Source organism: Heteronotia binoei, chromosome 7, assembly GCF_032191835.1.
Source record: "Heteronotia binoei isolate CCM8104 ecotype False Entrance Well chromosome 7, APGP_CSIRO_Hbin_v1, whole genome shotgun sequence".
Taxonomy (NCBI): domain Eukaryota; kingdom Metazoa; phylum Chordata; class Lepidosauria; order Squamata; family Gekkonidae; genus Heteronotia; species Heteronotia binoei.
The window spans coordinates 101,959,000-101,971,058 of record NC_083229.1 but is presented as its reverse complement, the minus strand read 5'-3'; the positions used below and the strand labels follow the sequence as shown (position 1 = coordinate 101,971,058).

Below are 12,059 nucleotides of genomic sequence, written 5' to 3'. Positions count from 1 at the left end.
TGGCAGACAAGGGCAAATTAAAGATTTGCTGCCATCATAAATGATAAAAAGATGATGTGGTGTGCTGACAAAAGTTTCTGACCCATGACTACACCTAGGGTTGCCAATCCCCAAGTGGGGGCAGGGGATCTCCTGGTTTGGAGGCCCCCCCCCGCTTCAGGGTCGTCAGAAAGCGGGGGGAGGGGAGGGAAATGTCTGCATGGGAATTCTGTTATTCCCTATGGAGATTAATTCCCATAGAAAATCATGGAGAATTGATCCGTGGGTATCTGGGGCTCTGGGGGGGGGCTGTTTTTTGGGGTAGAGGCACCAAATTTTCAGTATAGCATCTAGTGCCTCTCCTCAAAATACCCCCCAAGTTTCAAAAAGAATGGACCAGGGGGTCCAATTCTATGAGCCCCAAAAGAAGGTGCCCCATCCTTCACTATTTCCTATGGAAGGAAGGAATTGAAAAGGTGTGCCGTCCCTTTAAATGTGTTGGCCAGAACTCCCTTTGGAGTTCAATTATGCTTGTCACAGCCTTGATCTTGGCTCCACCCCTAATGTTTCCTGGCTCTACCTCCAAAGTCTCCTGGCTCCACCCCCAAAGTCCCCAGATATTTCTGGAATTGGACTTGGCAACCCTAACTCCACCCCCCACACTTTTCATTTGTAATTTGTCTCAGGACTTTATAGTCTTCTTCTTATTAGACAGATTTTAAATGATGGCTTTGTATTTCAATACTTTCTGTAAAAATGACCAATTTAAGTATTTTATTGTTTTTCTTGGACATCTGCATTTTACTTTGTATTCCTACTATGGCTTATTTTTTTTGCTAACACTACAAAGATTGATTGATTGACAGTGCAATCTTTAACAGAGTTTGCACTGTGAATGGCATAATAGTGTTGGTGAGGATGTATTATGCTATGCCCTCAGGGAATCCCTGCAAATATGGCTTCTGTGCCCATAGTGCACTAGATCACACCCAAATGTTTAATTGCCCTACTTGGTTATAAAGGAGGAATTGGCAACACCCAAACAACTGTTCATATGCACCATTGCGCTCTCCCCGTCATTCTTAACATGGTGACACTAACAGATGAATTGCATCTCACAGAATTTAATTTAAACACTGTACTCAATACAACAACTCTTAAAGTAATTGAATGTGTTTTCTTGACTTCCATGGTAGATTTCAGGCTTTTAAAGTTTCACTAATAATGTGAACCACAGAAGGAAATATACAATTGAATTATTTAATGTACTAGCTAGGTTACAGATAGTTTTTGCCAAGATTAAAACTACACCAGTATATTTACAACCTACCAATTTGAACAGGATTTAAAAGCATGTTTACTTAAATGCTACAGATTGCACTAACCAACATACTTGAAGAACTACAGAAAAAAGATTTTGATATGTGGAAACGTGATATGTGTTTCTTTGCTACATATCTACATTATTTAGTAAAATGTATGAAAAGACTGTGTGGCAAATAAATCAGATACCATGCTGTCTCGGTCACTGAAAATTATCACCACTTCCCCATTTCAACAAATTTAGCCTGTAATCGGTACCAAGGCTTGAATTGTGGAATCAACATAAATAGTATGCTTTTAGCAATCACTTCCGATCTGTAAGAAACTACAGGTTGTCAGTCAAGGAGTGACATTATGTTCTCCACTGTCAACAGTGACATCCTTGATTCCAAGAAAGCTTTAATTGAAGGGTGGGTGATGCAGGGTTCAATAATAAGGCAGAGGCCAGAAGTCATCACTGGACAGGTTCATATGCTAATTCAGTCAAGGACATTTGTATACCATGTTATTTAAACTGAACACAAGGGTGAATAATCCTATTTTCTAAACAATGGAGAAGCTAAAATTACTTTCCAATCTAACAATTTCTCATGATGTATTATTGATTACCTTTACTGTTTTCCTTCTATTTTATGGTACAATAACAGCAGGGTTTCTCAGAATAATTTTAACACTATGGGTATAGTTGAAGTTTATTAACATAATATAGATGGTGAGACCAGAAAATATTATGTTTTACAGACTTATCTTTGATCTTATGCCTTTTCTCAGTATGTCAGTTAAACACAGCTAGCCATAGGGGAGAAAAACCTAAAGTGTTAGATAAAGTATAATTAGTGTTTAGAAATCAGAAACTGATTAGGTAGTTAACATCCAACTACTGCATCTGAAGGGGGACATTTCTGAGATTTTGAAGTCCAGTTCATGGTTGTTAGATTCAAATTCTTTCCCCTCCAGTTATACATTCTTGGTCACATATAGTTATCTGATCAAATCAATTCGGAGCAAGTTTTCAGAAGTGACTTTCTCTTTTTTTCACACTTGAAAGTAACCAATAAAAAGAGAACATATTCAGAATTCATAATTACAAAATTAATGGAACTGCTGCAATTATTTTCAATAAGACTTTATTAACTGCATGTTATATTCCTGCATCTGATTGCATGTGTTTAGTCCCATTGAAATTAGCAAATGTAAAGTCCATGGACACCTGTAGAAGAGCAAAGAGAGACAATTTCATAGCACAACTGGGTCAATGTTAGAAAGGCTTAGGCCTTTATTCACTAAGCAATGTATACAACACAGACTCTCATGTGCCAAATTTAAAAGATATAGGGAGGTATTTTAGGCATACAGAAGCTGAAATATATAAGGGTTTATAGCTAGAAATTAGTATATAATACCTGGAAGCAAACAGATTATTAATGAAATTGCCAGAATCTACTAGAGAACAGCTGAATTTCGGAGGGACACATTTTATCATTTTTTTAAAAACACACAGCGTGGTCTTGTATCTGCACATAGACATATTATACAAAATGTTTATTGTTTTTCCAGGCAGAAAGGTTTGTTTTGAAATGGGAGGAAAAGATTTCATTTACTTTGTGGGAAGTAATCCAAAGAAAATAACTTCCCCCATTACAAATATGGTACCTGGATATGCAATGCAAAGTCAAAGGGCTCAAAAACAGGATAAAATCATCTCTCCTTGATGATTTCAGCCTTCCTATTTCATTAGGAGCAAAATAAGGTTGCTGCCTACCCTTTGCCTTGGGAATCTTCCACTGCTAGATAATTTACGGCTAGGCACTTAAAAAGAAACTTGTAGTCACTTACTGTATCCTGCATGTATTACCCAACTGACTACAGGTGGGAGTTACAAGATGCATTTATTTAGAGAAAAATTAGTAACTTGCAATAAGGCTAATGACATGGGCAAAATTACGGATGCATTTAAGACTGGATGAGTTGAAGTACAGGATCATTAACTGAAAATGTAGGCCGCTTAAGTTCAAGGTACAGATAAGTTGTCAACCTAATGAAGTGTTCTGAGTCTAATCTTAAATCTCTAGTGAGTGATGAAGGTTCTGAGCTACCTGCAAGATCAGTGATATTCAGTGGCTGGGGAGATTCATGTGGCTGTTTCCTCAGTGTGGCACATGCACCATGTGCCAGGAAAGCAGGCACAGTCATTACCCGGTGACACTTATAGCTGACAGGTGGCTTCCATCTTGGAACATTCTCTGTCAGAGGAACTGGAGAATGGGTGAGCTACAGGTGCCATGCTAGGGATAGAAGTAAAAGATGTGGAAAAGCGTGAGGATGCAGCCATGGTTAAAGTTATATATTTAATAGTTTTATTTTTCATATGTGTGTGGTTGGGTGGCATACAAAAGGTATACCGTAGTCATGTGGCTCTTTTGGTTGATGGGTTCCTATAAACTATCAGTCACTCTTCTCTAAAATATTGTGTCTCTTTGAAAACCAAGACAAACAAATAAAAAGGTCACACATGACCGGTACAAGCATCATGCCAAGCTTATAAAGAAAAGGAGAAAACACACAGTCTTCTAACCTTAGCTTTAGACATACTCTAACAATGTTGTTATTAGAGTAGCCTATTAGCTCCTGTTTACAGCAATTTTGTCTGGGATGAGAAGGTGAAGGGATTCTGGCATCAGAATGTGAGAATAATAATGAAAATGTAATCTTTTGGGAATGTATAAGCCTGAAAAGAAATCCTTTGTGGAGGTAATTTTTTTTTAATGGGAGTGTTTGAATTGTTCTCTGGTGGGATGGGATCTGGAAGTTTAGATATGGTTAAGTACCTGTTTATCAACCATCATCACCTCCATCTTACATAGATTCAATCGGTTTGATCTCCCTCACACACTTGACTATTGCCTCCAGGCATTGAATAAAAATTCTGAAACCTATCAAAGCCAGGTTCCAGTGAAGGGTCAGCGCTCTGATGAGATACAACAGAAGAGGAAAACTGAGGTAAAACAGTCTGCATGTATTTCAGCCCGCTATACCTGATCCCCTCGTCTTATGAAGTGTGCTTAGAGAGCACATGAAAGCTTACGTTCTGAATAAAACTTGGTTGGTCTTAAAGGTGCCACTTGACTCCTGCTTTGTTCAAGTGACCTAAATATTATTTCATACTGTTGGTTAGATTCATAGATGAAGTTGATACCACAGCATTCCTAAATCCTGAGATATAGAGAGTTGCAAATAAGAACAAAGTCCATCAGTTCTTAGGCTACTGACTTGTTGGCTTTAATTCTAAATGTGCCAGTGCAGAATCCATGTATGTGTCTTCTTACGAGAGAAAGAGAGAGAGGGGGGGGGGGGTGAGAGAGAGAGAGAGCACTCTGCAGTTTTGTTTTCTTCAGAAGGCATGCTGCTAACAAAAGGAAATAAACATTAAGGTTGCTTTCAATGCATATTGGTTAATTGTAATCATTTTTCTATATACAGTAATAGGTTAAATTTCGGAACCTTTAAGGAAAGGTTTGTTAGTTTAAGCTAGTAGTTTTGAAACAGGATCTGGGAGATCAGATTCAACTAGAGTTGCCAAGTTCATGTTGGAAAACACCTGGAGACTTTGGGGGTGGATCTGGGAGAGGGTGGGATTTTTTTGGGGGGGGGGGATGGGCCTTCATGATGGTATAATGCCATTGAGACCACCCTCCACAGCTCCCCAGGGGAGCTGATCTCTGCTAGCTGGAGATCAGTTGTAAAAGCAGGAGATCTCAGGCCCTACCTGGAGGTTGGGAACCCTAGGTTCAGTTCCCTTCTCTGCCATTAAACCTGACTTTGAGCAAATCACTCATTCTCAGCCTAACCTATATCACAGGGTTGTGGGAAGGAGAAACTTAAAAAGATGGTGTAAGCCTCCTTGGGTCCCCACGGAGGAGAAAGACAAGGTATAAATGAAGTAAGTAAGCAAACATATTTTGTAAAAGCTGAAGTTTCAAAGACACCAAATGGAATGATGCAAGAAAATATCTCAGCAAAAAGTTTGTCAGAGACTGCTGAAGAGAAATTTTAGTTGCTCTTTAATGGCACAATGAGTTTTGACTATAATTGTATCATTAAGCACAGAACAAAGCAGGCAAATGGGAAATTAATTTTGAAGGAAAAGGTCCTGTAGGCATCCATTCCATGGTGACAACAGATGTGACTCACAACAGAGCACTAGGGAAGTGTTTCTTTTTAAATCAAATGCAGTGATTTCTGGTCACATATTTCCCAATTGTAATTTTGCTTAATATAAACATTCCTATATGCCCAGAGTAAAACAAAAAAGAAATACTACTCACACAACTATAAGTGCCTTTCTTCAGTTACAAAACCATATAACCCACCAGCACCTGACCCACCCAAGTTCCCACTTCCCACCATGTAGGTTCTCTTCCCACTTGTCCTTGCTTGTCTTCCTAAATGTAATGAATTGCAAATTCCATATTCTGCTCTATTCAAACAAATTCCACATTGCTTTCTTATATTCTCCAAACTGTGTGTCACCAGGGAATGGTGAGATAGGCTGATGTTGAAGCATGCATTATCAACTATTGCTGAGTCAGCATCTTGGACATCCCTAAAGACATCAGTTTCCTAACTCTGATGATGGTTTAGTAATCTATATGGAGTATGGGCACTGCAGGCCGTTTTAGAGATCCAAAGGCCCGCTGTAAGCCCCCTGAGTCTTATGTTTGATTGCTACATTAGTGGTAAAGAACAGGCAGTCCCTTCTCTAATCCACAGAACAATCTAGAAGAGCAAAACAAAGATTAAAATATACACAAGTAGCTTTTTAAGTAATTCGCAGATTCCTAAATCCACGGTTTGAAACTGAAAAATAAATGACAGACAGCTAACAGAGCCAAACAGTTCAAGCTCAGACAAGCATTAAATAATTCTTTCTCTGAATTGTTTCACACAAGGGGATTTCACATGAGCTGAATCAAAAATGGCAGAATGCACACTCAACAGTCCATATTTATATTATTGGTAGGGAAGCCTCAGACCCTTGATGACTGAAAAACTAAAGAACCAAAACTCAATGTTTCTCCAGAATGAAACACGGGACTTACCTAAAGGTTACTTCTCTTCAGGGGGGCAAAGTCATCCAAACTGGGTAGGTCATATCTCCTCTCATTCCAGGTAGGGCTATGCAAATTTTTATGACTCTCCTGGGACTGAGAGAGGCTGCCCTTCCAGTCATCTAACAGCTAAGCTCCAAAGATAAGATTCTTTCTTTCTTTCTTTCTTTCTTTCTTTCTTTCTTTCTTTCTTTCTTTCTTTCTTTCTTTCTTTCTTTCTTTCTTTCTTTCTTTCTTTCTTTCTTTCTTTCTTTCTTTCTTTCTTTCTTTCTTTCTTTCTTTCTTTCTTTCTTCCTTTCCCCTTTCTTTCTTCCTTTCCCCCTCCTTCCTTCCTTTGAAAAATGGATGACTTTGCCCCACAGAAGAGAACAACCCTTCTGGTAAGTCCTATATTTCATTTTCCAATATTTCATTCTCTTTCAGTCCAACACTTGCTGAAGGTCTCTAACTGGTCCATCCTATAGTGCTTTATGAAAGCAGAAAAGGATGATAAGGTTGCTGCCTTCAGCTCTTATCTACTAGAGCCCTAGTAGAAAAACTGGCCAAAGCTGTTGCTGCCTTGGTAAAATGTGCAGTAATTTTCTGAGGTACTCTGAGACCAAGGAACTCATATGCCTTGTGAATACAAAGCTTAACTCAAAGCATAATAGTCAATTTGGATGCAGATGTACTGTGTAACCCAAAAAGTGCATCTGTTAGTCTGAAAAATGCAGTTTTGTTAGTGCATGTATGCTTCTACATGCTTTCTAGCTAATTCCACTGTAACTGGTATACCCAATGTCAAGATTTCCATGTACTGTACACAGTACCTACATTTTTATTGTATATCATGTTTTCTAAAAGTTCATTAGATGCTGCTCTGAGATGTTCTAGTGTGGAAAGTTAATAAACAAACAGAACTCTGAATGTATTTTAAATTGTGCTCTATATGGAGACCAAATAATGGCTCATTTTAAAATGTTTAATAGAGATCCTGAGCTGCTGGGAAAAAGTTAGAAGCCACCGTTTCTTTTTGTAGCCATAATCACAAAAAACCTGGAAAATAAGCTCATGCAACTGGTTGAAATGCTGCATCTTCCAAACAGATGAAAGCCAGTGCAGAAACTGACTACAGTGCTAGGTTCAGATATGCAAAATTCAGGATAACATGCAATCATTCATTAAGTTCACTGAAAAGCCTAACTTACTTCACAGAATCATGATAAAATGAGATTATTATATTACTCTGAGCCCCTTGGAGGAAGATGCAGCATTCAAATGATTATCAATCAATATCAATATTACACCTTTATTGGCATAACCCAGGGCTGGGGAACCTTTTTTCTGCCAAGGGCCATATTTATAAAATCATTTGCAGGTCATAAAAATTATCAACTTAAAAACAGTGCTCCGCTGAGGGAGAATGATTCAGGTCAGCAAAATTAATGCAAATAATTGTTTTTCTATTTGAAGTCATGTGGGGAGAGCCTAATCTGGCACACACACACGGCCCGCCACCCTAGGCAAATGCATAGGTCCAGGGCTTTTTTTGTAGAAAAAGCCCAGCAGGAACTCAGTAGCATATCAGACCACATCCCCTAATATTAGCATATTAGGTCACACACTCATTAGCATATCAGGCCACACCATCTGGGATAATCAAGCTCAAACTGAACTGTGACAGTAAGTTTTCCAGGCCCTGCATCAATTCTGGCCGGCCAGCCAGGCCCCAGGGAGGCTGCCGCACAGTACATCCTTTGATCCCTGTCTGGCCCTGGGGAGGCTGCTGCACAGCACAGCTGGGCCCCACGATCCTTACTGGCCAGCCAGGCCCCAGAGAGGCTGCCACATGGCTCGGTTTGGCCCAGCAATCCCCGAGGGCCACACCAAGTGACCTCGAGGGCCGTATACGGCCCTCGGGACGGAGATTCCCCATCCCTGGCATAACCAAATGGTTATCAATAGCAATACTTTTAGTACCTTCCTACTCAACACCTGCCATGACAGACTAATGACAATAAGCAAAGTATCACACATGCTGCCCTTGGTTCCACAGGTTTCTTTGCCGTTGGCAGTCTTCACATATTTAAGGTTTGGTACTGGACTAATACAGATAGTGGGTTGACTTCTTAATAAGGGCAAGGCTGTTACTGCTGTAGTCTGAGAGGTTATGCCAAAAGATTTCTTTGTTTGTAACTCATGTTCTGAGAGCATGGTACACCTACATAGGATTCATAGGAAGTGAATTATCTCCATGAGAAACTTGCACATACAGAATCCACCTTTAACTTCTAGCACAGTTATAGCAGGATTGACTAACATGAAGAATCAGAAGGTTTATGATTATCTCCAATGGATTATTGTTCTCACCATGGGTAGCCTTGATACATTAACAAGACTGTGGTTTGAGTTAATCTCATAATGTGGTGTCCCTGGTTTTCTTTGTGTAATGCTTAACATAATGTTAACTCTAGATAAATTGTAAACCTTCAGTGTTAATGTATTAGTTCCTAATACAGGGCTTCCCCAGAAGATTATGAATTCCATTAGTCTATACATCTGTTCAGCTACCACATGTGTTAAGTATTTCAATTGGTCCACACAGCCGATAAAATGTTAATTACAGCACTCAAATGCAAGCTTATGCACTAGTAAATAACTGTGCTTGGAAAATGGTTTGTATTTGTTAAAACAGAATGCTGTGGCTGCTGTTGGGAAGGACAGGGAAGTTTCTGTATCATACTAGATCTCCAAAACATTCAATAACTACTGCCAAATATCAGAGAAGGGGTGTGTCTTTGTTGTTAGGATCTTCTTATGCCCTGTAGAGACTAAAATGCCATGCTCAGCTGCCCTTGGAAGATATTGGAAACAGTGTTCCCCCCAATAATGGATGATGCTTTTCTGTCAAACTTATATGTGATTCAAGTCCAAACAACCTGGCATTTTGGGTAATGGATGCTATAATTAAAATGTGAGTCCTAAAGAACCTGTTGTTTTAGTGGGTGTTTTTAGTAATAGCTTTGTTCTACATGAAGATAAAAACTCCCTAACAAAGGAATTAATGTATTGCTTTAATAGGCTGCACCCTGAGTTAAGTTTTAAAATTTATGAGTTCTCTGCAGCATTGTTCTTTAAACAATGGTATTGTCAAATGCAACCAGTGAGAAGATTAAAGTTCTCCCAGCAGATTAAGTACAAATTATCTGTCCTCCTGTTTCAGCATCATTTGTTCATTTATCACATAACGTCTAGTATTTCTGGTCAGTGTCAATATGCTCTGCATCCTTGCAGTTAACAGATGTCTTCTCTTGTCGAATGAATTACTTTATGTTTCACGCACCGGTGGCCGCAGATGTGTCACTATAGCAACATCATTAATTTCAGATCTTACCGGAAACATGCACTCCAATCAAACCTAATTATACCACATTGCTTTCTTGTCCCACAATAAGGAAACTATAATGCAATTATTGGGATACTTCATTTTCTATTCTGCTGTGGCAAATGAGAGAGCCACTGTGATGGACGCTTCTTGTCAAAAACCTTATTGATGAAGCACAAACCCAATTTACAATCATACAAAGGACTACCTTGCAATTATGTTAGTAATGTAATGCTCCTTGGACTCTACAAATAATTCTTAATCATTTGCAAAGGAACTAAAACCACAGAGTAAGAGTTCCACAAGCCATTTTCTTTCCTCTCTTTTCATTTTCAATATAGAAAATCCTACATTCAGTGAAGTGAGAGACCAGTGAAATGACCACTGACTTGGGGAGTTTATTTTTTAAAGATCAATCTATTTCATCCAAACCATTAGCAAAAATATATATACATTATTCCACAACTCAAGTATCTTTTAAATTACTGCTAAATAATAATTTGCGTGTCTGAGGCACACAGCCACCCTAAGACTTGAAGAGTCTCTCTTCCATCCACTTTAATTCACATCCATTAAAACTCAGAACAATTATCAACATCTTAGAAGTTCTTGGTTCATATCTCTAATCTGCTGTGAACTCTCTGGATGACATCTCAGCAAAGAATTATCATTCACTGTTCCCCTTCTGTAAAATGGAAATATTCATGATCTACTTCAAAAAGCTACCATGTGGAAGAATAATTACCGCTTGCTATGTATATACATATAACTACCACCTAATTCTTACATCCAGGGTTGCTGCATGAACTGCTTTCAGATCTCCAGTTACTGGAGCACTTCATTCATATACAGCCAAGGGAGGACTAAAATTCCATTTGTCTCTAAATGGACACTGCATGCTAATCTGGGTCATAAGTACACACATGAACATTTAATTTTAAGTAACTGGAATTGTATAATAGCTATCAAGATCACTACAATTATTTTGAGTAGTTTCAAGAAATGTTACTGCTTAAAATACATCGAATGCATTTATAAGTAGAGTTCATCCACAGAGCACATTTCAAGAAAAATATTCTAAGATGTACCTGTTTTATCAGTAAGTAGATAGACTAGACGTCCCAGTTCTTCAGGTATGGTACTGGTCCGGACAACTGTCCCAGGTATATTGTCATCCCTCATAATCATCCATCCATAGGCCGCTTTGCCCATATCAAGGTTCACACGTAAACTGAAATAAAAACATATGCATTCCTGAATTTTAAACCACGTTTAAACTTTTGAATTACAGAAAACAAGAAGATACCTGCCACAATTTGAAACAAGAACTGGATTTATATTAACAAACAATACCTTCAACATTTTTATGTACTGAAGCTACAGACCAAAGCACGTGAATTTCGAAGTAGTGTGAGCATCACCTATATTTTAGTTACTATATTAACCCTGTTGCAGCTCAGAGAAAAACAGTGTTGCACTCACCTGTGACTATTGTTCACTGAGTTGTTACTGTGTAGCCACACATGGGATGGCACAGGTGTACAGGTGAGCTGCTGGAAGATTTCCTAGCTAGCTTTCTAACAGAGTAAGAGGAGCCACTCCCAACAGAAGCCATTAAGGCTGTTTTCTCACCTAATGGTCTGGGAGGGGCTCTGCACTCTTCCTTAGGCCACCTGAGCTGCCACTAAAAAAATTAGGTAACAAAGGCGCTCACAGCAGGGTAGGAGGGAGGGATGTGTACCTGCACAGTGACAACTCAGCAAACAACAGTTACAGGTAAGTGCAACACTGTTTTCATCTTTGTTGTCCTGTAAAGTAGGAGGGAGAGATGTGCAGAACCTTCCTGAACTCACTTTTATGTTTAATATGTTTGGTCTCTTTTCTGCCACAGACAACAGGTGTGGGAAAAAAGATGGGGAGTGAAATGTCCTGACTCAGGTGGAAACTAGAAACTACCTTAGGTAGATAATGAATGCTGGGTCTTAGCACTAGCTTATGGCTGTGAAACTTTACAAATGGATAATCAGTTCTAAGTGTTGCACTTTCTCATACTCTCATCACAAAGATAATAGCTCCTAGGAACAAAACCTTGAAGGAATGTTGCTCATGGGAGCAGGTGGCCAAAGGTTTGAAGGAAGGTTGTAACAGATGGGTCAACACTAATGACAAAGAGCACTGAGGCACAATGGGAGCCCTAGACAGATTCAGGTTGTTGAGGCCCTTGAGGAACTTCTTAGAAACCTTGTGTGAAAAAAAGGGTTTTCCCTTCCAAAGGGCGAACTTTC

The 12,059-nt window shown here is 39.0% G+C and overlaps 1 protein-coding gene across 2 annotated transcripts in view; it reads right to left on the bottom strand.

The window, feature by feature from the left end:
* Window positions 1-12,059, bottom strand: part of ATP9B (ATPase phospholipid transporting 9B (putative)) — a 233,597-nt gene that overhangs the window by 41,886 nt on the left and 179,652 nt on the right. For both annotated transcript variants that reach the window (XM_060244097.1, XM_060244098.1), the window contains exon 13: window positions 10,863-11,005. In XM_060244097.1, coding sequence (XP_060100080.1) covers window positions 10,863-11,005 — 143 coding nt within the window. The remainder of the gene's footprint in view (window positions 1-10,862; window positions 11,006-12,059) is intronic.